The 24,554-nt window shown below is 48.4% G+C and overlaps 1 protein-coding gene across 1 annotated transcript; it reads right to left on the reverse strand.

Annotated features, from left to right (window-relative positions):
- Nucleotides 1-1,833: 1,833 nt before the first annotated feature.
- MMP19 (matrix metallopeptidase 19) lies at nucleotides 1,834-21,109 on the reverse strand. The gene is made up of 9 exons (XM_029594804.1): nucleotides 20,591-21,109; nucleotides 19,181-19,269; nucleotides 18,908-19,038; nucleotides 17,223-17,435; nucleotides 15,455-15,700; nucleotides 15,103-15,231; nucleotides 4,622-4,786; nucleotides 3,679-3,806; nucleotides 1,834-2,506 (listed from the first exon to the last, which is right to left on the reverse strand). Exons 1-9 carry the CDS (start codon nucleotides 20,687-20,689, stop codon nucleotides 2,264-2,266), a joined length of 1,443 nt encoding a protein of 480 aa, XP_029450664.1. The 5' UTR covers nucleotides 20,690-21,109; the 3' UTR covers nucleotides 1,834-2,263.
- Nucleotides 21,110-24,554: the final 3,445 nt, after the last annotated feature.

Below are 24,554 nucleotides of genomic sequence, written 5' to 3' on the forward strand. Positions count from 1 at the left end.
GTCTTTTCCCCATTTTGTGGCTGGGGGGCTAGAGGACACGAGAGACTTAGTTCATCTGCCTGTATCTGGATCCGCATACTCCATTCTCTTGGTTCTGTGCTTCTAACTCGGCCAAGACATTTTACATCTTATTAGAAAGATGGCAGCAATGGTACCTGCTCTCACCCACGCAGACACAGATCCCGCACCAGCCTCTGGCGATGATAAGCTTTGCAAAGCACTGTCATGCTTTCTTTCTACCTTCCAGCAGCTGCCTCGTTTTTTTTTTAATATAAATCCTGAGTAGCAGTAATTATAATAGGTCATCTTCAGCACTGTTGTAAAGTGACTATTTGCAAACAGATACTTCTAGAGGAGATGTGACTAATGTTGATTAGTTTTCTGTCCAAGTAACATTGTGGCCTGAGTACCACACTTAAGCTTTGTGTAAAAGATCTCACATGTCGTATGATTTGAGTTCTCCAAATCCTCATAGTTCTGGCTTCGTTCCATACCTTTTTTTTTTAAGTAGTACATTTGTATTAAAAAAAAAATTCCAGAAGGATTCTGTAAATGAGCTAGATTTATTGTTAATAACTAATGAGTAGTAGCATTTATTTTAAAATGTCTTATCCTGTTAAATTCAGTTTTTATTCTGAACTTATTTTCATTTAAGAGAGATGCAAACTAAGTGACAGGGAACAGTCACTCCCTAAAGTGCTGTGTTTGGTGTTGGAGGCTGTATCTCCAATACGTTACAAGTGGTCCAGAGAAAGGCACCCAAACTGGTGTGGGGTCTGCAGTGAAGGACATTGGAGGAGAAGAGAGACGGGGCAGATATGATCCATACTTTTAAATAGCTGAAAGGTATGCATGATGGACAAGAATCAAACCTTTGCTGATGGAAAGGAAGCTGTAGGCTTAGGGATCAAAATATGAAGCTCCACGGGGGCAGACTCTGGAAATAATTTTTCACAGCAAGGTTGGTGGATGTATAGAACCCAATCCTCCAAAAGGGGATAAGGACCAAAATGGGAACAGAATTGAAAAGGGTAAACACAGGGGAGTCAGAGTAGCTGAAGGCCAAAACTGAAGAACAGATGGAACCGGTATTACTTTTGGGTGAAACATTTCTGCATGGAGTGGCAGTTACAACTCTAAACCCCTTGCTGTGCAAATTGGCTGAACATTTTTGGTCTTTATCATCTTGTCAGTTACTATAATATTTGCAACACTGTGCTTATTTTAACTTTGCATACAATAAAATGAAAAAAAAAAAAGCATTTTAGTATACAAAATGTTTAACTTTTTTTTTGAGGAATGCTTCTGGAGCTGGTAAGCAATGTGAGACTTGCCCAAGGAACAATTTGGATTCCCAATGCATAGTTGTTTGAGCTTTTCCTATGACTGGAAGTGGTCAGAGTAATGTACGTGAGAAATGTGGTGCTCACAAAAAAAAAAAAGCTGGAATGGAGCAAAGTGCTATACAATGGGTGTCTTAATATCCCTTGATCCCATAAGGAGTCTGTACGGAAGGAGCAGGGATGGACTAGCTAGACGGGGACTGTTTTACTTTTTTTTTTTTCTAGGATTGGGAAGGATGGTTTCTGAAAAATGTTCTTGGTAAATGTTTAGAGTCCCCGATTAACCGCGCCCAGATCCGCCTTGTCCCTCTCAGGGCCTGCAGGCGCAGCCAGGTCCTGGAAGCTACCGTTTATCAGGCTAAACCCGAGGCTGGCTGGGGCCTGTCCTCTTCTCTCACGATGGCACGTGGCAGGATGCACTGGAGAGGCTGAGCATTGTCTGAAACCTTCCTGCAACCCTTAGTATTGGTCCATGTTACCCTTGCCCCCCCCCCCCCCCCCCCCCATGAATAAATGTCTTGTGACGTGCATGGCGGAGGTTACCTGCACCTCTGAGCCAAGCTATTTCCTCCCCCCAATAGATGCGGATTATGAAAAAAGCATTTAGCAAATCAGGCCCTTAAGAGATCCAAGGGAAAGCCTGGGACCTGTAGAATACCTTGCCAGGGGCTGAAAGCTGCACCCCCCCCCTCCTGCCCCCACACAAGTGCACATCACTACAGCTATAGTCCCCGGCCCTTGCCAGCTGCCCACTGTGGTGCATTTCCAGCATGAGCAGCTACCCCCCGGGGAGCGTGTTAGTGACAGTAGCACCTTCCGCAGGCAGCAGTTGTTGAGGAAACTGAAGCACCCACATGATGCTCCCCCCATCTGGGGGCCACAGACTGGAGAGGAGGAATCGGGGAGCTGGGGGTCCCCCTCTAATCAATGTTCTGACACTGCATCCAGCGCTCAGACTTGCTGAGTGGGTATCCCCGCTCTGTCCGCAGCTGCTTGTTCACCCGCCAGTAGTTGTCCCCTTTGAAGAAGTAGGTCTTGCCGTTTTTCCAGGTCAAGGCGGCATCCAGGCCCGAGGGGACCCCCGTGAAGAGGCTGGAGATTCTCTTTGGGTACGAGCTGAAGTCCGTCCAGGCCAGCTCATCCCACTGCCAGTAGCCGTCGCCCTGAAAGAAGAAGCAGTCTGGATTAGGAAGAGCACAGGTGCGCCAGTCGGGCAGGGAGCCAGGGGAAGAAGGCACCCGTCGGGGGTATCCCGCTCCTTTAAAAAGGGGAACGTTTTCTAGGGTGAAAGGCAGGGAAGCCATCTGGGAATGATAGGGCTTGCGCCCAGTGAATTGTTTGTATGCTTCTAACAGGCGCAATAAGAAGATGCCTGAATGGTTTCTGCAGGAGGGACTTTTACTTAGCCTCACACTGCCTGGAATTATTAACTCTGCGTCACTTCCCAAGCTTGGAGAAAAAGGTTCAAAGCAGTTTGCTTTGAGTAATCAGTGTGATTGACCCCCATTAACTTGGCTGTCTATAACTGCTCTCCCTCGAGGCGGCTGAAAGCTCGGGCATCGTTCCGCAACATGTGCACACTTTGCGGGGCCGAGAGGAGGCGTTCCTGGCGGCGTGCGTGGATCGGGGGAAGGGAAGTGATGGCTGTAGATCACATTTTCAACCCTAAGCCCGTTATTCTCCTTGGGGGGAGGGATCCCCTGCAGAACGAGCAGCTGCAAATGTCTTAAGTGTCCACGGCAAGTCTCAAAACCAAAGTCCAGGGTGCGTTTTGCTTGGAAACCTGAGGCAAAGTCCACAGGTAAAATACACCCCAAAACGCACAGTCTGAAAAGTTTGCCCCATGCAGTGAGACGAGCCCAAGTGCTTCTTCCACATCGGATGCAGGGCACTTGGCAGAAACGAGCCGCAACGCTGTGCAGAGACGTCCCAAATGCAGTCTTTGGGATTTGCCTGCTGCTCGCTAAGCAGACGGACGGACAACTGCCTGTGTATGAGGATGCACTGCCATGGTCTCCCCAGCACCATACTTTCACAAGCATCGCATACAAAGCAGTTATGCTACTGCGAAGCCTCTGCTGCACACAGGCTGGAGGGAGGTGTTTAAACAGGGCCGTCAGCCATGCCTCAGAATTGGGGTGAGGGTGGGAGTTGGGAGGTCAACCCCTCCATCGCCAATGGCAGCCCCAGCTGGGGGAGGGGGGGGCTCCCTGCTCAAACCAGGGCCACAGAGACCGATCATAACATCCTCAGCCCCACCCCTGGAGGCATCTCTTTCCCCCTTCCCCAGGACTCTTGGCACCTGCCAGATTTTTAGAGCTTCTTACTCGCTTACCTTAAACAGGAAAATCTTCTGGTTCACCGGCCAATAGAAAGCCGCGTTGAGATTAGGAGGCACACGAGTCAGCAGTTTGGGGTAGCCATAGTTGAGTTTGAAGTCCGTGTAGCGCCAGACTTTGTCACCTGCAGTGGGATGGAGCAAAACCAGGTTAGGGATCTCCTACAATGCCTCCCCCCCCCCCCCACCCCCCGCTTCAACACCAGCATGAATCTGCAGGGGACACAGGAAGCCTCTCTGCACTGTTCTTCACTTCCCACAGTGCCCCATCCCCTTCCCCCTCCCCCCTCCCTACCAGTAGCAGGGCTGCACCACTCTGCAGGGGGACCGTGTTCTCTTTTCCTGACACTAGATGATGGTCATAGTGACATAGATACAAAATGTCATGCCAATAAAGTTTCTTGAGCCGGCAGCTCAGGAACGGGCACCATGGGAAATGGAGTTCGGAGGGTGGAAATGACTCGCGTTCTGAGCTGGCTGACTGCCCTGACTGCAAATACCCTCCCTGGGACCAATGTTTCGTTATTATAAAAAATGAAAATAGCTAGCATAAAGTAAAAAAAAAAAAAAAAAAGTTGGAAAAAGCAAAAAATGCTTTATTTTAAGGGGATCTATGCTTAAGCTCCTGTGTACAAATATCCAGCACACACACAGCTGCCATATAACCAGTTGAAGGAGGGAGATTTCAAATGGTAGAAACAGGGACTACAAATACCACAGAGTACTAGGAAGTGAGTTAAAAAAAAAACAAGGATTGGCCAAAAATCTCTCTCCTTGAATCAGGTCCCATGGCAGCTCTGCTCAAACAGAATTAATAATAAATGTGGAAAAATATGGAAGGAAAAGCATCAGACCAATTTTTCCTCCTCCCCTCCATAAAACTGAAAGCCTGGCAAGTATTACAGGGGATAAAACTCGCTCCCATCAGAAGCTGCCTCACCTTTGAAAAAATAGGTTTTCTTGGTGCGTGGGGAATAGACCGCGGCGTCGAGGTTCCCCGGGAGCCCCTTCCACAGGGACCTGATCTGCATCAGGGGGTTGATGCCGAAGTCAGTGACGGTCCAGACGTAGTCGCCCTTAAAAGCGTAGGTCTTATCGTAGGGACCTGGATTGGGGGAAGACAGCAAACAGTGGTGGGTGAGGGAGGCGCAATGGACACGGCGATGCATCGTTCTTTCGGTCCCGCCGATCATCCGCTGGCCAAGCCTCATGTCGTGCACCTTCCCAGGCCAGCTATCCTAGAAGCACAGAGAAATGACAGCAGACAGAGACCTCGAGGCCCAGCCAGTCCACCTGTTCCCGATGCGAGATTGACAGAGCCTACCCTTGCTCTAGTGATCACCGGCTTCCTGGAAATTCTGTTACTGTTTTGGCCTCTACCAACCTCCGTTGGGAGGCTGTTCCATGTATTCCCCTGCTTTCTGCGAAGACATAGTCGCTTGGGTTATTTTTTAATTTTATATTATGATCTCTTGCTCTACAGCTTCCTTTCCTCTTTAGAGCCTTATGTTTCACCGTCTGGGGCTTTTGGTACAGATGGTGAAGTTGCTTACCTGAAGCGAGTATTCCCTCACGACAGCAGAGCAAAGAGCCACACAGCTGGGTCATATCACCCAAGTGGAGTTTTTCCCAGAAATTCTGGAAAATTAAACAAAAAAAGGAAGACAGGACAAGGTTTGCCAACGGGCAAAAACTTAGAAGAGAGAGTTCCTGCCAAACATTTTTGCTTGTTGGCAAACCTTGACTTGTCTTTTTTTTTTTCTTCCTATGATTTTCCAGAAGCTCAGAGAAATCTTTGCTTGGGTCATATGACCCATCTATTATATATATAATATGTATATTATATATATAGAGAGAGAGAGTGTGAGTGTGTGTGTGTGTATATATATGTATCTATATACACACTTGCACTTTGTCAATAGGAACAGTGACAACAGAAAATACGATCCAAAGTTATAACAAAGGGCCTTAGAAGGGCTAGAGTTGGGCCGTATCTCTCGTATAGGCGCTGGAGGATGGACAGTCTAAATTTACAATCCCACCAAAAAGCCCTATCTAGACAATACTGAGATGTGAATGTGTGACCCGAACTCCACATCACAGCCCTGCAAATCTCCTCAAGGAGACCAAAACCACCACGGGCTAAGTTTAACTGCTTTGGACTATAAAAGGGGAGGTATCCTAGTAGCTCTAATCTGGAAGACTCAGCTGCCCCAGGCTATAAGGGCCAATGATTTGCAAAAATACTTAGCTTTTACCCCAGAACAGAATCTTCCAGTACACAGACTGGCAGACTAAGTATCCTCTCTGGATTCAGTCAAAACCCAACTCTGGTTTTGACTGGGTGGCAGTTTGGGGCTTAGAGCTCCTCTCTTCACGGGCCTTGAGCCCTGTGTCTGAGGAAAGGGTTGCCTCCTGTTGTTGAACTCCAAGGTGCCAGAGGCAGGGTTGGAGCTTTCTTCTGTAAAGTATAAATAAGATGGAGTTGGAGAGGATATGAACCTTGGCACAGTGGGGGTTTTTTTTTCAATGGAGCTCCAGTACTTTACCTTTTTTTTTGTTAAAAAGGTGATGTCCAGATCATAGAACATCTCCAAGCGTTCCATGACATCCTCTCTGAAAACTGAAACTGGCTGCTATCAGACCTAAGAGCATGTGAGAGTCTATCGCCACAGCAGAGATTCTCAATGCCATGCCAAAAGCATCATAGGCCAAGCGGTCTAGATGTAGTCCACGCTCATTCCCTTTGCCCCAAGGGTACAAAACTCATCCTTTTTCTCTTGAGGGAAAGATGGAAGGAATTGTTCAGCCTCTTGCCAGAAGGCACTGAGCCCTGAAACCCTGGCAGTCTGCTATGTAGGGCCTGAAGCACAGCATTTTGAAAATGACGTTTCCCGATAAGATCCAAATTCCAGACATATCTTGCACATGCCTGGAAAGATTTTCCAGAAGCTCAGGCCATACGATGCTCTCATGGCCCATCACTGAGTCTGCTTGTCATCAGAAAATCTAAACCAATTCTTTTCTGGACTGCCTCTGCTCTATCTATATTCAGATGTGGACACAATACTCTGGATGAGCTCTTACCAGCAACCTGCACAGACAGGGACGTAGGGTGACTGCTGAAGCTGGCGGTGCACCAGAAAATTTGCTGCTATCAGGTGCCCTAGAACACAGTGCACCCTCCTACATTACCTTGTGAGCACTACATTCTTTGATGCAAAAAGCCTATCAATTTTATACTCACAACAACTCAATCCTTAGAGGGAAAATGAGCTAAATACATCCGTTACATAATTGCCTAATCTACTAACATCAGTTACAATAAAAAGTGAATGAAAAAAAAATTTTCTGCAAGAATATTCAAAACCATTTTCTGACATGCAAATGAAATTAATAAAGAGTAAACTTCTATTTAAAATAAAAATGAGGAAGAGAAGACCATAATGCCTAAAAGTCAGTGATGATAAGTACCATCATTTTCACAGCAAGAATTCAAGTTACACAAGAACTGGACCTTTAAAATTCAGACAAACCCTCACCAAATATAAAACAGAAATGCGCCACCAAAAACTGTACTGGAAACCAGAAGCCCAACTGTATTATTATTCCTTGTAAAACATCAAACAATAAAATCAAGAGATATAACACATCATTCAAAATATTAAAACCATGATAATAAAAAAATAAATTCAACACAGTTGACAAATATTAATAATTTAAAAAAACTTGCATAAATTTGTTCTAATATTTATGGAACATCAATAAAATATTTCAAAACATCTGATGAATAAAACATCCTTTCTTCCTATGATTTTCCAGAAGCTCAGAGAAAGGATCTAATATTTCCCCAAAAAAGCAATAAAATGTTGCAAAACAATAGAAAAATAAAATTACACCCAATAATTAAAAATAATAAGGATTAAAACATTTCCTGCTCTTCATATCTGGGACCTTTTGATTTCCACTCACCCTGAGATTATCATAGATTGGGGAAGTAGGGCCACACAAACTCTCTCTTCTCTCTCTCATTCACACACACACACACACATATACTAACACATTCATTCTTTCACACATTCCCTCTCTCATATTCAGGGCCGTTGGTAGGTCCTGGGGCTTGTGCGTGCTGCCGAGCCTATGCAAGATAGGCTCGGCGCACGCAGGAGCAGCTTTTCGGGGGTTACGCACGTATTGTATGTGCATAACCCTTTGAAAATCTGCCCCACAAGCGCATAGATAAAAACTGAACTGGAAACTGCAAGAAGCCAGACTCTCTATATAGTGCAACAATGAGAAAACAGAACCATCACCATTCCTCAAACATCAAACAATAAAATCAAGAAATAAAATAAATGCATAATCATAATACTAAAACATACTAATAATATTTACAAACTGATGCATAAAAGATCAAATACAGTAATTAAAAACTCAAATACAAGTTGTTTTATATGTCACAAACAGTAATAAAATATTTCAAAACAGCAGACACAGCAAATAACACCTGAAAAATAAAACTAAAAAGGATTTTTAAAATTCACGCTCTCCATACCTGGGAACTTTGGATTTCCAGATACCCTGAAATGGTCATGGATTATCAGGCAGAGAGTAACTGAGGTAGTTCTACACACATGCTCCCTCATACACACACATGCTCTCTCTCACTCTCCCACACACAAGCACACATGCTCTCTCTCACTCACTTCCCTTGACTTAGCAGGCGGTAGTGACAGCAGCAGCAGCATAGTCTCCTTCTTCAGCCCCCGTGGCCAAGGGAACTACTTCTGGCCACGGGACATTGGATTGCTTCCTGCAGGGTGCGCTCCTCTTCCTCCTCAGCCCCGCGGCCCTGCCAAAATCAACAGCGTGGTCAGCGCTGCCTTATTAAGTGGAAAAGCAGCGCGGCTCTGCTAGCAACACTGCTGATTCTGGCGGGGTCGCATGGCTTCTCCACTTACCAAGGCAGCGCTGACTACACTGTTGATTTCAGCAGGGCCGCACTGCTTTTTCTTGGCAGCATGGACCTCTTTCTTCCGCCGCTGGTGGGATCAGGTCCACCAGTGGCACCCTGGGCCTCCTCTTCTTCTGCCGCTGGTAGGAATGGGTCCAACGGTGGCACCAAGGGCCTCCTTCTTCCGCTGCTGGTGGGATCGGATCCACAGGAGGCAGCACGGGCCTTTCCCTGATCCCAACACTGCCCCACCGGGTGTGCCGCCCCAAACAATTGCATGGTTTTCTCACCTGGTGGCACTGGGCCTGCCCATATGCATGCCAATGCTCTGACACACACTCCCTCTCTCTCACACACAAAGGCTCTCTCTCTCCCATGCGCCTGCTTGCGAGAGTCCGTGTGTGACACACCAGGCCCTAGAACATTAATACACCACCTACTGGTCAAATAGAACAAGCCAGACTGCTACAAATCCCTACAGAGAAACTACATGCTAGTCAAAATACTGCACCTCTGTCACACATGCACATCACAGACAGACTCTTACCTAATACAGAATAAGGGACTACAAATTAGAAACAAATATGCAGGCAAAACCAAACTCTGTGAACGCTGGAATACTGAAGAAAAAGCAAAATACAAATATATAAGAAATGCACATTCCCAAAAAGATATATTCCAATTGCTGAAAGGCAAAATAATTTTTACCACCTTTGTTGTCTGATCTTATTTTTCTAATCAGTTGGTCCCAGTCTTTTTTTTCCCCTTCCCCTTCTCTTTTTCTTATTCCTTTTTCAGGGTCTCTTTTATTCTGTTTCTTCTTTCTCCTCCTGTCTTCTTTCCTTCCTCCATACATACACACACAGGCTCTCTCTCACATGCGTGCTTTCACACACAAGTTTTCTCTCACACAGGATCCACCTCTTGCATGTCCTCTCTCACATGAAGGCTCTCATGCTCACATGCTTTCTTTCACATGCAAGCTCCTATTCCCACACACACACGCAAGCTCTCACTCTTACCTGCTCTCATTCACACACAGGCTCACACTCCCACACACACACGCTCTCACACTCACATGCATGTTCCCATTCTCACTCACTCACACACACACATACACACTCTCACTCTTACATGCTCTCTCACACACACACAAACTCAGGCAGGATCCCATTCACATCCCCCCCCCAAGCAGGCCCCCATTCACGCACTCACTCCCAGGCAGGCTCCCATTCCCACATACACACCCCCTCACACCCAGGTAGGTTACATTCACACTACAAACACACACACACGCACACACAGTCAGGTTCACACACGCCCAGGCAGCTTACCATTCTCTCTCTCACACACACACACCCAGGCAGACTACCATTCATACACACACACACATTCAAACCCAATCAGGTTTCCTTTCACTCACATACATAAAGACAAAACACAGGCAGGCCTCCCCAGCGAGTCTGGAAAGCCACCAGCGGCTGAGAAGAGCACGCCTGGGAGGCCGTCGGTGGCCAAGAAGAGGAAGGAGCCCATTCTCTTGCTGGTCCTCGCATGCCTGCCCCACGCCATTCACACTAATCTCGCGATGCACGAGATCAGCATAGAGCTCATACTGGCCGCATGTAGTTTGAAGGCTGGCACACAAAGAAGCAGAAGAACGGGCTTCTTCCTCTTCTCAGCTGCTGGTGGCTTCCCAGGACTGCTACTCTTCTCGGCCGCTGGCAGACTCCCAGACCTCCTCTTTAGCCGCTGGTGAAATGGGGTCCAACAGCAGCCTCCCAGGCCTCTCCTCTTCTCAGCCACCAGTGAGATGGGGTCCGCCGGTGGCCTCCTGGGCCTCTTCCTCTTCGTGGCCCGCTGCTGTCCTGGATGTGCATGCAATTGGTGGTGCACAGCACACCCCGTCTCAAAGTTGCTGGTGCTTGTGCACCACTGTGCACTATGGACGCTAGGCCCATGTGAACAGAGACATCATCCCCTCTTTTTTATATTTACCAACATAAAGAACGTTGGAAAGAATTATGTAAAAGAGATTGATGTCCATCTATCTATCGGTAGGCTCAATAACTCAAAAAAATGGGATGGAGGAAGATAATGTGAATATCTTTGAGAAGTTTGACATCAGATAAGTATTTTTAGAGAACCAAACCTCAAAAAAATATTCCCATTGTTTTCTATGGGAATCTGTTAGAATCTGTTTGAACTGTTAGAATGCTGACCAGTGCTCCATTCCAAATGCCCCCCCCCCCAACTCTACTAGCACTTTGCAACAGAGCAACACAGGCAGAGGCAGAAACAGGGACAATAAGTGAAGCAACTGGCAAAGGATGACACAAAAAGACGCTTCTAAAGTACACACTCGCCACACCCATCACCATGCGCACACACATACAACCCCCCACACCCACATACTGTTCCCACACATGCCCTCAAATGTACTCCCCCCACACACACACACATACTCTCCCCACACTCCCACATGTATCCCTACAACCCCCATACACATGCACCCTGCACATCAACACACCCACAAACCAAGGAGACAGAGAAAACAAATGATGCACTTCTCAGTTCATAACCTTGCACAGATCCTTATATACAAACACATTTGCCCCAATCACACCACCACCTACATACACACACCGGACAGTCAGGTTTTCACTCTGCTGTACAGTGTCCGGTCAGAAGTACTGACCGGACACTGAAAATCCGGTTTTTGCAAGAGGCTCCTCTTTCCCACAGCTTCCTGGTTATAGGGAAAGACAGAGGCAGAGCTGAGCTGTGTCCCTGCCCTCCTGCCTCCTTTCCTGTGTTGTGATTGGATGGGTTGGGGAGAGGAGGCGGGGCACAGCACAGCCCTCAGCTCCCAGTGGCTCTACAGATCTCTGCAACAATGCCCTCTGGGTCCCTCCCCCTCCCTCACTGAGTGCTCAGCCAAGACCCCAGAGAGAGTACTGCTAGCCAAGGGAGGGGAAAAGACAGTCACAGGGTGAGGAAAGGGGAAAGACAGAGGGGGACACAGAGAAAAGGGGAGGGAAAGGAAGATAAGCACATGGGGAGAAAGGGAGGAAAGAGACACAGAGGGGGTATGGAAGGAAGAAAGGTCACAGGGAAGGGGAGAGGCACAACACGAAGGGAAGGACAAGACAGAAGAGACACAAAGGAGACAGGAGGAAAGGAGATAAGAAAGAGGAAGGCACTGGGGAGGAGATGGGGACAGGAGGGAAGAAGGAGGGAGAGAAAGACAAAGAGCATGGGGAAGGAGGGGACTAGAGACAGGAGGGCTGCACAAAAGAGGCGTGCACAGAGGAGGGGGAGGGCATAATGAAAGGTGGCACAAGTGAGACACAGATGATAGGCTGGGAAGGTTTTAAGGAAAGGGAGAGCGAACTATCTGTGTATGAGATAGGAGGCTGTGTGTTTGGGTGTGTGCATATGTGTATGAGATTGGAGGCTGTGTGGGAGTATGCATGTGTGTATGAAATAGGAGAATGTGTGTTTGGGAGTGTGTGTGTGTTGTGTAAGAGAGGAGGCTGTGTGTTTGGAAGTCTGCGTGTGTGTGAGGGAGGAAGATGTATATTTGGGACTGTGTGTGTGTATGAGAGAGGAAGCTGTGTGTTTGGGAGTGTGCGTGTGAGAGAGGAAGCTGTGTGTTTGGGAGTGTGCATGTGTGTGTGAGAGAGGAAGCTGTATATTTGGGAGTGTGTGAGAGAGGAAGCTGTGTGTTTGGGAATGTGTGTGAGAGAGGAAGCTGTGTGGGAGTGTGTGTGTATGTGTGAGAGAGGAAGCTGTGTGTGTGTGTGTGAGAGAGAGAGAGAGTGTGTGTGTGTGTGTGCGTATAAGATAGAAGGCTGTGGGGCAGATTTTAAATACTTGCGCGAGTGCGTACTTTTGTTCGCGCAGCAGGCGCGAACAAAAGTACGCTGGATTTTATAAGATACACGCGTAGCCACGCGTATCTTATAAAATCCGGGGTCGGCGCGCACAAGGGGGTGCACATTTGTGCAACCTGCGCGCGCCGAGCCCAGCGCGCGCTGCCTGTTCCCTCCGAGGCTGCTCCGATTTCGGAGCAGCCTCGGAGGGAACTTTTCTTCGCCCTCCCCCCACCTTCCCCTCCCTAACCCACCCCCCCGGCCCTATCTAAACCCCCTCTTACGTTTGTTGGTAAAGTTACGCCTGCTGAAAGCAGGCGTAACTTTGAGTGCATCAGCCGGCTGCCCCGCTCCGTGGTCCGGTCCCGGGGGCTGTTCCGGAGGCCGCGGCCACGCCCCCGGAACGCCCCCAGGCCGAAACCACGCCCACGTCGCCCCCCCCTGAAACGCTGCGCCCCACCCCCTAAACGCTGCGTCATCCTGCCATGCCCCCGCCAGGAAGCCCCGGGACTTACGTGCGTCCCGGGGCTCTGCGCGCGCCGGCGGCCTATGCAAAATAGACGCACGAGGGCCCTGCGCGCGTAAATCCGGAAGGAAAAGCAACTGGGCGTAAATCCAGAAGGATTTACGCGCGCAGGGGTTTTAAAATCCGCCCCTGTGTGTTTATGGGGAAGTATGGAAGTGGGTGTGCATTAGAAAGGCTTTAGTTGTGATAGAGAGCAAAACTGCAAGAGAGACGCTGCGGTTGATGTCTTTATGAGGATAGTTGAAATAACATTTTATCAAACAAAGTATACTGAGGGGAGTGCTTGAAAGCCAAATAATGAGAGGATCGACAAATGACAGTAGTCTGTAACCATCCTTCCCACCTCTGCCTCCCCTCCTAAAACATGAACTTTAGTGGGGTGCCCAGTTTGGTCCATGAAAAAGTTGGCCACCCTAACATATACACATACACACACACACACACATACCACCCAAAAAAACCAAACACCCCCTACCATGACTCTTACACACAACTCTGCAACACATTACCCTCCACAAACCTATCCAAACACAAACATCCATCCCCAACACCTATACACCCACTTACAACTCTCACATTCCCAGAAACGGCCATGGATGCAGCCCCGCCACACACATCCAACTTACACATAAACACCACCCACAAATACCCACTCATACACTCTCTCACAATCCACTACTTACAAACACACAGCCATACCCCAAAAAATACAACCCCCGATCCACCCAAAAACACATAGGCACCCTACATACCCATGTCCCCAGACACTTTCTCCCCCCACTAAAGACAGCATTACATCCCCACATACAACCCCCCCCCACTGCCAAACACATACCCCACTCATCCATGCACACATAACCCCATCCAACCCCACACCCTTTATACACCCAGACCCTCCACTCTCCGCAAACACCCCCCCAACCCCCTCCCACACAGACATACCCCATACCCATGCTCATTCCTGAAACCAGGCCTCTGCAGGCTTTCCCTGCTCGTTTCTACAGGTTATACCGCTTCCTACGCTCCTTTGCATTTCTCTGGTTCTCACCACTGACTTGCTATCTTATGATCTTCCTGAGGTTTCTCTCCTGTTTGGTGCAGATCAATATCTCGCTCCTCTCTCCACCCCCCACCCCCCATCCTCAAACTTGTACTACCTGCTTGGACTTCTGAATCTCAAATGCATGACTCTATACTTTCTTTTGCATGAAACTTTAGTTACCAAACTCATGCCCATTCATCAAATATTCTTTGCACACAGGGTCTGTCCATAAATGGCGTCGCACTATTTTGGCATGAAATCAACCCACAACCCCCCCACCCCCCCACCCCACACACACACACACACACACACACCACCACCAGTAGTCACATTTCATCACAAATCTACAAGCCCCCTTTCAACTTAGAACCCCCCCCCCCCCCCGTCACAAAAGTTGTACCCCACCCCGTGGGAGCGCGACATCATTTATGGATGGCCTCACTACTCATTCTTTTCGGTTCCATCTGGAGTGTCCAAACTATTGCAGATGTTTGCACTGGCAGCAACAAGACAAACATTTCCTGTTAGCCCCTCTGAAATATCTCTTATGAAAACATTGAACAGAACTAGTGCCGGGGTCGATCTCCGAGGCACTCCATTACTCGCTCCTCTCTCCTCAGAACGGCCTTCACTTAACCATTACCCTTTGTTGTCTATCACTCAACCAATTTTCGGCCCAACAACCTACCTGCACATCTATCCTCCTTATTCCTTCCCAACAGGTAGCCATTGTACTACCAGTCACTGCTATTTTGCATTATCTCTGTTACACAGCGCCCTCCTGTGGCTGGAGGAGCAGGAAGCCACTTTATAAAAGATCTCCTATCAGTGCTTTGCTTTGCCAGCCACTAAACTAGATGGCACAGTAAACTCAGGAAGTTACTCTGTGGATTTGCCTAAGACCAAGAGGGAACTTTTTTTTTTTTTTAATCGACACAAACAGGAGAAGCCAGAGACCCATGAGTGACCACAAAAGCAGCACTGAGCATGGTCCGAGCAGAAAGAGCATTCCTAGAGCTCTTACCCAATATGATAGCATCAAGGTCATCTATGCAGGGGTTCGGGACCTTGCTGGTGGGCCCTGCGGGTACTGGCTGGGTCGTTGGAGGCTCAGTGGGAATCTCCTCGGCTTCTGTAGGGAGGATCTTTTTACCTTTCAATGGAAAACAAATATATTTAAAATCATTTTCACGACGCATTAGAAATGACATTTGACTGAAACAGAGTGGGTATTCTGGGAACTGCAGTGCTGTTTCCTCAACAGGTGAAGTAAGACTGCATTCTCTCTCAATGCTTTGCAGCATGATTTTGAGAAAAACGCCCATTACATCCACAGTACGTATTCATCCTGCAGTTGATCTGAGGACAGTACTTACCATACAGTTTCTGAATCCCAGTGATGTCATCAAAATGGAGGCGGAAGTTGGGCTTGTAGCCAGCATAGAAGGGTGCCATGAGGGCACTGGCATAGTGAGAGTGCCCCAGCCCCAGGGCGTGGCCAATTTCATGTGCAGCTATGATGCGCAGGTTCACCCCACGGTAGGATCCCTCCGTCCAGAATTCATCTTCATCAAAGTGTACGGCCCCTTCCTCAGGGATATCTGCATGAGCCAGGACTTTACCTGCAGGGCCAGAAGCCCAGACAGAGAGAGAGAGAGACAAAGGCAGACGCAGTGAGAGAACGAAAACAAGAGAGAGAGGGAGAGAGAGGTTGGATGACAGGAAGGGAAACTTTCTTCTAGACCTGCCATATCACCCACAATCACAGTCTATGGGAGGCATCAACTTTAGTGGATCATCCCCCACACTCCCCGCAGTAGAAAACAGCTTTCTGTTTACTGCTCCAGCCCATTTTCTCCACACAGCCTGGCAGAGAACATGAAGTGAGAGGCTGGAAAAGAGAGCAAAGTAATTGTTTTCTGCTCTGCTGTATCTGCTGCAGCCTCAACCCCTCCCCTCCTGTCTGTCAACATTTGGACAGGTGGTGAGAGAATGGAGGGGCTGGAGAAGGGAGCAGGGCAATTACTTTGTACTCTGCTGCATCCCACTCCCACCTCACCCCCTCCCTATTCCTTTGTCAACCAGGAAAAGCAGGAAGAGAGAGGCTGGAGCAATGCTCTGGCCATCCCGGGACTGAGACTCAGCTGAGGGCAGAGCTGGGAGAGCAGAAGGAGACACTTTGGAGTAAAAGTCAAAGAAATGAGCTATTTTGGGAGAGGGAGAGGAGGTAAATGCTGAAAGTGGGTAAGGGGAAGAGGGAGAAAGGGTTTAAGGGGGTCCTTCTGTGAGAGGGGATGAAGCTTTAGGAGGATGGCAAAAAAAAAAAAGGGGGTGAATGTTGGGGAAGATGAATTGATGGGGGGTGGTCACAAGAGGAGGTGAATGTTGGGAAGGTGAGGAGGAGATTGACTGCTGGGAAGCACAAGAAGAGAGCTGAATTCTACCTCCTCCTCATCTCCCTGGTCAGCCATGCAGACATGGGCTGTCTGGCATGCTTATTCTCCCCAAGGTCTGTGGTGCCATGTGTTTTCCATCCAGTGCGAGAGGACTGGAGCTAGGATGGAGGGAATAGACGAGGAGTGAGAGAGAGTCTGTGTGTGTGGGTGGGAGTGGGGAAGGGAAGTGGGTGTCAGTTGCTCGGTGGGGGAAGGGGGTGTTGTATTTTTCTGGAATGATCGGGGGGGGGGGGGGGGGAGGAGGGAGGAGTGCAGTGCGCACACATACGTACGTGCTGAAAGTCTCCCTCTTAAAAACTGCTTCCCTTTGGCAGCTCTGCCATTCCTTGACTCTCCCCCCCCCCGCTCTTCTCCGACAACTCTTCACTGTGAGGGCTCCCAAGCTCTAGTCTGGAGCCCGCCTTCCCCCAGTCTCACTCTCAGTCAGCCTCCTTAAGGTTGATATCCCCTGTGGGAGAACTGTGTTCTGAACGTCTGGCATGCCTACATTTATCTCATGAAAGATGAATATCTGCCTGGAAATCCCTCCTCCCCGCCACCACTATACGCACGTGATGAGGTTTTGGCAGATTTCAACCTCTCTCAAAATGATTATTTATATTACAGTAAATACTGTTAAGGGTTTGGGTCTTGGCCTTGCTGTGCAATCTTGCAGGCTGCGTGGGAATCCGTTTATTCAGGACCTTACCAGGCCCATCGAATGGGCGGGAGCAACCGAAGCCCCGCCGATGGAAATGAATGCGAATATCGGCTCGTCCGTAGGAGATTTCCCGAAAGGCGAGGGGCGAGACATCGCTCCAGTATTTGAAAGCAGACCGGATGGCGGTTCGCACCTCGCTGGCCGACATGTCCGCGGTGTAACTGTAGATCCGATACGTCAAATTCTTCTTACGCCAACGACCTGTCAAGATAATAAGACGATCGAAAATTACGGTAGCCCCTCTTCTAGTGTGTGCTGAGAAGGCAGGAGGTGATACTCAGTCCCTGGGTTTAAAGTCCTCAGCACGTTTCTGCAGCCCCAGGACTGGATTCCCCCAATATGGGCTGCAAGGTAATTGCCAATTAATTAGACTGCACACTACAGAATGGTAGGGCATTCCAAACTTAGCGTTTACTGCAGCAGACCTTTCGGACCGTTACATCCTGTGTCAAGACGCATTCCCCAGACTTCTCTTTACCTGTGCTTGTGTCTCTCAGTACCTGGGTCCCGAGATTTCCTACCTTTCAGAGCAGGGTAAAGTCAGGATCGCAGGTTGGAAATGGGGTTTCCTAGCTGTAGTAGCGCCCCCCTTCCCCAAAAGATAACGGAGGGTCAGGTGTTCTGCCAGGCCTTTCTCTTCCAGGGACAGTGGGGGGCTCTCTCCAGGTGAAGTTCCTTTATGCCTCAATGCCTTCCTCCAAATGGAAAATCCACCAACAGCAGGGAAAGCGCCTCCCTCTTCCTCACCCCTGGGCAGGAAGGCAGGACAGCAGCTTCCTCCCAAAACAAAAAAAAAGGGCGGCACACAAAAATCTCCAGACGCAGTCCACCCCAGCAAGACTGGAAAGATTCTCTCTCTCTCCTACCCTTCTCCATCACAGAGCAGGGGCCTTTCCCTTTCTCAGCCAGGACTAGGGGAAGCCACAAAAATCTCCAAAAATAAAGTCTAAGATCCCCATAAATCCAAAACTTGAGCCACCCTCACCAGTCAGGTCGGGCGCTATAAAAGTACCATCTCCTTTCTACCCTGTGCAGCCAGGGGTGTAAGGGCCTCGCCTTTCCCAGCTTCAGACCTCCCACCCTGCCTGCTCTTGACAGGCAGAAGCCTACGACTGCAGCAACCCCACAGGGCTTTCTGCACCCCTCCATCTCTATCCCAGATCTTAGACTGGGGCCAAAACTAGTGGAGATCCCGGGGGGGGGGGGGGGGGGGGGTCTTTACATTATACATATATATATATATATATATTTCTGTTTTGACACTCAGAAATGTGCTTCTTCTAAGACAAGAAAGAAGCCACATCCAGTTCCATTTGTGGTCACTTTATCTCTCGGTCTAGGGGAGAACTGTGGTTCATTCTGGTTTTAATGTTGTCTCTGGCTGAAGCCATTAAACTTCATTTCATATTTAGCGCTGGTTAATAAGCACTTAACGCCAAGCACAGAGCCACATCCCGTTCCAGACATCTCTCATCACTTTCCCCACAGGCTCTATAATAAGCCATCTAGTCCCCACTTAGGGCGCCAGTTTAAGGAAATGCAGTCCCAGACAGGACAGGAGTGAGCAGCTCTATCCCCGTAGTTAAAAGACTATCCTGGCTCTCCAAAACGCTTATATGCTGAAAGTGGCTTTGGAGCAGGGGTGTCTGCATCCCGCTCTCTGATCACCTCACCTAGCAGGAGATATCTCAAGGTCTTCTGGTTGAATGGGTCCTCAATGCCACAGCGGGGCATCCTCATGTGTTCCAGGGTCACTTCATCTAGGGCACCTGTGACGGGCAGTTCCGAAGCAGCCTGGAAGACCCTATGAGAGGAGAAGGGGCTGCTTCATATATGAATATACGCTTTCAAGGCTCCTTTTCTCCAGTCTTCTGCCCCCCCCCTCCCCCCACAACCCCCCAACCTCACAACCCCCCAACCTTTATAGCCGAAGCTTCCCAGCTTACCGCAGGGCTTCCTGCACCTCGTGATCCTGGAAGTCATCTGTCAGCTTCTCTAGTGGCTTCTGCAGGTACCCGAACTGCAGCAGGTAGCTCTGAGGGGGAAGATGAAGACACACACGGTTAGCTACAAAGTGATTTCAGATCTATATTATTATTCTCATGATTTATGTCCTGCGTACCAGTTGTATGCAGCGCTGTACACATGTATATATATATAAAGGACAGGACAGTCCTTACTCCTTGCAGCTAATCTACTCAAGACAGACAAGACACACAACAAAAACAAACAATACCCTCCCTTCTTTTCTTTAGTTCTTATTTAAAGTGGTGATGTATGGCTGTAGCACCTGAGCCCTGCAACGAGGGGGCAGCCAGGGCTTACACAGCGCACCAAGAACAGAAAGTCCTTCTAAAGCCTGGAAGCAGTGACCAATCAGAAGGCGGATTGCAGCATAGGTATTCTCCGATTGGCTGCTTTACCTATTCACAGGAGATAAAAACCAGAGGCATCTAATAAACGTAATTTGTTTCTCTCCATAGGTCTGCCTTTTACTAGAAGGTGACCAGGACAGGTTCTTATGGCCTGGATTGGCCACTGTGGGAAACAGGATACTGGGCTTGATGGACCCTTGGTCTGACCCAGTATGGCATGTTCTTATGTTCTTACATATATGCAAGCTGGATCAGTTCTGGTTCTACGCCATTACAATTTTCAATCAGGGCTTTATACGGTAGTTTCAACAAAAGACAACCACTTTCCAAAGAGTCCCTTACGCAAACCGTATTATTTGTAGTTTCAAGTTCTCTAAGAATAACAGGATTACAAGTTCACTGGCTCTGCCTATTTCTGGTGATTTGAAGCTATTTGATGACCCTGCTTTAATCCACTGAAGGCCAGACTCTTCTCACTAAAAAGCTCCTGTTGTCCCAACATTCCATATCTCATAAAAAAAACTCGGGGGTTTTGTTTTTTCAGATGCCTTGCCAACTCTAGTCCTCAAAAGCCAAGACCTGGTTTTCAGGATAGCCATAATGAATATGCATGCAGGTAGTGCATGCACATCTATCTCATGCATATTCACTGTGGCTATCCTGAAAACCTGGCCTGTATGTCACGCTGGAGGACCGGAGTTGGCCATCCCTGCAATAAAATATGGTGGCTGGGGGGGGAGCCAGGCTTGCTTTTATGCCTTCCTTCCCTAAGCATTTTGGAATTTGTAGTCCTGCTTTTATTTATTTATTTTTTTTTTTACAGGTTAAAAACAGGATTAGGAATTCAAGCATAGGAAGAGAAGAATGGTACAAAGGCAGGATTGGCTCCGGGTGTCCCTGATGGCTTATGGATTGCTGCTTGCATCCAGCCGCCAGCCAGGATGGAGAAGAAATGTGTGGCCCACCGGCCAAGGGACTCACCAGAGCTTCCTGCTGGGGTGCCGGGAGGGCAGTGGGAACAGCACTGGAGGGTACAGCCGGGGCCAGGAGCGAGAGGAACAGCAGTTGTGGCCAACTCATCCTTCTGACCGACTTGAGGTTCCAATCGACCAGCAAAAAAAAAGAAAGAAAGAAAGAAAGGAAAAAACCCCAAATAAAATAAAACTCAGCAGGGAAAAAAAAAAGCGCTGACTTTCAGCGGTGTCACAGGATATCCCAGCACTTCAGCTAGATTAAGTTCCCAGGAAGAACAAAAGCCAATGCTGCGCCCCTTCTTTTCCTCCCACTGCTTTTTTTTGGGCTCTCCGGCAACTCTGCCTGCTTCCCTCTCCTTTTAAACTTGCAGAACGCCAGCAGCTGACATGACTCACGCAGCCCTGTATCAAACTCCCACATGTCCTCATCCCAGCGCGGAGCCCCCTCCTGTCCCGGAGACACGCAGACAGAATGTGCTTAACCCTACTCTGTCCGCAAAACGCCTTGACCTTCTTTTACAAGGCGGGCTGGAAAGAAAGGGATGTTCTAGCCGCCACCCCCTCCCCCCCTCCCCCCCTTCTCCTCGTTTCCCAGGCCCCCCTACAACGATTTGCGGATTTGAGGGGACGCCCTGGAGCCAGATCTCCCAGCAGAGCACGGCATCTGCTTCTCTTTCCACTCGGTCACCGTCTCCCCCCTCCTCCCACAGTGCGCCTAGCTCTCGGCGACAAATAGTTTCCAAACATCCCCAAAGACAACACAGGACATCGTCTCATCTCCCCACCCCCCATCATCCATCCGCTTTTTGTGTTATAAAACTCGATGCCAACTCTTTTTACATGGAGAGAAGTATGTTGCTCTTTTGGTGTTCCCTTTTGCTTCAACCACTTTTATGGATTACTCTTTGGGCACGTGTGTAAATTGTCATGCCAGTAAAGTTATCTGAAGCTGAACTTGTGTGTCCAGGACCCCTTCTCTGGCTCTGTCATGAGCCCCCCCAAATAATGAAATCAGACTGAGTCAGCGTTAGCCACCCTGGGGGTCCGGACATGTTCGCAGAACGTGTGTTACACAATCGTGCGTTTACGTTACGTGTTTTCACTCAAATAAAAGAGACAAGATTCATGGGCTGACTCAGGCCGGTCCAGCTTTATTCCGAGAGATCCCTTAGTAAGGAGTTCATCACTCAGCACCATGCTCTGGAGGAAGCTGTCTCACTGCAAAAGATCAGAAAAGGGCATGTATTTGTCATTCAGTATCTGATCAGTACTGGCAAAGTCAGTCCTAAGGATTCTGGGGACCTGAGCAAAAGTCAAGGATGTGGACCCCACACCTCCTCTATTTCACTTAACCAAGAATAAAGTCACCAGTTTTCACAATGTATTTCCCTTCATTAATGCACCTCAGTTTGCATTATGATACCCCAGCGCAAGACCTCCCACCACACAAAATAATGTTTCTGACCTGTGGCTGTCCCCCTGTCTCTTCCTCAGATGGTGGAAGCTCCAAGCATGCAGTAGGGGGGGCGCCTTCAGACATGGTGGTAGTGGGGCTCCCAGGGAGGCAATCAGCAGACCCCCAGCTTCAGTGGCCATGGTAGTAACAAGGGGAACCACCAGGCATGCTGGACCCAACTTCAGTGGCCAGTGGTGGTAGCAGTGGTGGTGGTTGTCGTGGTTACTCCCAGGCAGGCAGGTAACAGGCCCCCCCGAGCTTCAGTGGCTGAGGGGGCAGAGGTGGCTCCCAGACAGGTAGACTACGGTGATGGTAGGGGGCTCCTGAGTCCCAGAAAGGCAGGCCACAGTGGAGGGATGGAAGAGAAAGTTCCCAACTAGGAGGCAAAGCAGTGATGGCAGTTGACAGCAGGAGGAGATGGTGGCTCTGAGGAAGAGGCAATGGCAGCAAAAGCACAAGGGTGGCAGAGGTGAATGTAACAAAGCCGCCTCCCACATTTTGTACCAGGCGTACCTCCTGCTGAAAATTCGAACACATTGCTCCAATTCTGGCTCCCTGTTGAATTTTGCATTATGCACAAAACCTTAACCATTATTCACAATGTTCTAAAAATCTAAATAGTGATATGCCTTTTTCAATTAATTTGCTCTTTAAACTGTTGTCCTTCAACTTCTAGTTCTATAACACAACCAGCTCATTTAACTGTTCGTTGTAAATATTTAAAATGCTATTAACCTTTTCTTTTTCCTTTCTCTCCCAGTTTAAGCATCCCTGTTTTTTGTAACTGCTTTCTTCCGCACTACAGTTCCAGTTTGTTTTTTCTTTCTATGCACCACTGTTTTAATGTAAACCAGCATGATGTGATTTTATCATGAATGCCGGTATATAAAAACCTTAAATAAATAAATAAATAAATAAATAAACAAACTGTATAGACAAGTCCGTGTTTATGGGCAATGTCTCCTAGGCATTCTCAGTTGTAAGAAAGTTTACTTATCTGAGTCCAGAGTTTGGATGCTCTCAATTGTTGGTGCACAATCATGGAACAAACTGCAGTGCCCGTTGCACCAAGAAAGCAGGAATGTAAAAACGGATGTAAAAAAGAACTAAAGGCCCATTTATTTAGGCTAGCTTTTAATTAAAACACATTACCAGGGAATGTTGATTATGTTCTGAAGTTGTTTTTACTGTATTATGTTTATTATATGATCATTTTTTTTATGATTGGAACATTTAGATCATTTGTTTTAACTGCTTTATGTTTTAACTATTTTATGCTTCATGCTTATTATATAGTGATGCTCTTATGAATGTAATATTTGGAAGCAGCCAAGAACACTGGATTGTGCGGCCCGCAAGTCTGTTAAATAAAATAAACCAATCCTCCTGTCGCCAGAGTTTGGCTCCTCACTGCAGCCGGAGCAAGTGCGCCAGAGGAGGGAGGGGGGAATGCCACTGCTATCACTGCTCACTGTAGCCAGGTCCACGTGTGCCAGAAGAGGTTATATAGTATATTACTCCCACCTACCGTTGGACCCCCCCCCTCCCCCCACCTAGCGAGGGGCTGTGGGTAATTGTCCAGGCTCCCTCCTAGGTAAGACCATCTCTAAGTACTGTGGGGTGCTGCGGGGTAGGACTGAGGTGCATTGGTAGAGCTGTGCACGGAGGTATGAGAGTGGGTGGTAAGTGTAAGGTGCATTGACAGATCTGTGTGTGTTTGTGTGGGGGGGGGGAGATCAAAATGGAGGGCGCTGCAGAGGAGGATTGAATGGAAGCTGGTTACAGCGTGCTGGCTTGTCTTCTGTAACTGGAAGAATCTCTTTATTCACACACACACACACATACACACCCCATCTTTGGGTGCAGGATCTCTGGGGTGGGGGTTGTGGGAGAGAGGGGATGGGTAGCTGGCAGTCACAGCGGTCCCGGAGAATGCAAACCTCAGAGGGATTAGGTGGGGGGAGCGTTTGATTCACGTACGGCGCAGCTGGCGGGAGAGAGGGGGCTGTACACTGCAGCTGCTGCTCTCTACCCCCTCACATTTCATCCCACTTCCTGCAGGGATGCTGGCAGCCAAGAATCCACTCTCCCTCTCCTATCCTTCTTTTCCTCATTCTCTTCTTTCTTTTTCCTCACACGTTAAAAGTCCTGGGAACGCAATGACCGTTGCCAGAGACAGTATCATGGGGAGCAAGCAGCGTTTCACCCCCCCTCCCTGAGTAATCCCAACCGGCACCTGGAAATAAAGTGAAGATTTCTGGCGCTGTAATACATTTCTTATGCTGGGAACACCGGTCCTGATGATCTGATTTGCACTTGAGCTGGAGGCCAGTGTGCTGGGAAATTAATGCAAAGTAATCTACATGTAATTACTACAGGGATACCACGTGATGTTATTTTTCTGTCTGCCAGGATATCTACCCAAAAATATCAAACTCGCATCTTTAGAACAAGAACCAGTTTTCATAGGCAAACGCTGCACAAGATTGGGGTTGGGCATGCTGGGACCCAGAGT

The sequence above is a fragment of the Rhinatrema bivittatum genome, chromosome 3, assembly GCF_901001135.1.
Source record: "Rhinatrema bivittatum chromosome 3, aRhiBiv1.1, whole genome shotgun sequence".
In the NCBI taxonomy this organism is placed as follows: domain Eukaryota; kingdom Metazoa; phylum Chordata; class Amphibia; order Gymnophiona; family Rhinatrematidae; genus Rhinatrema; species Rhinatrema bivittatum.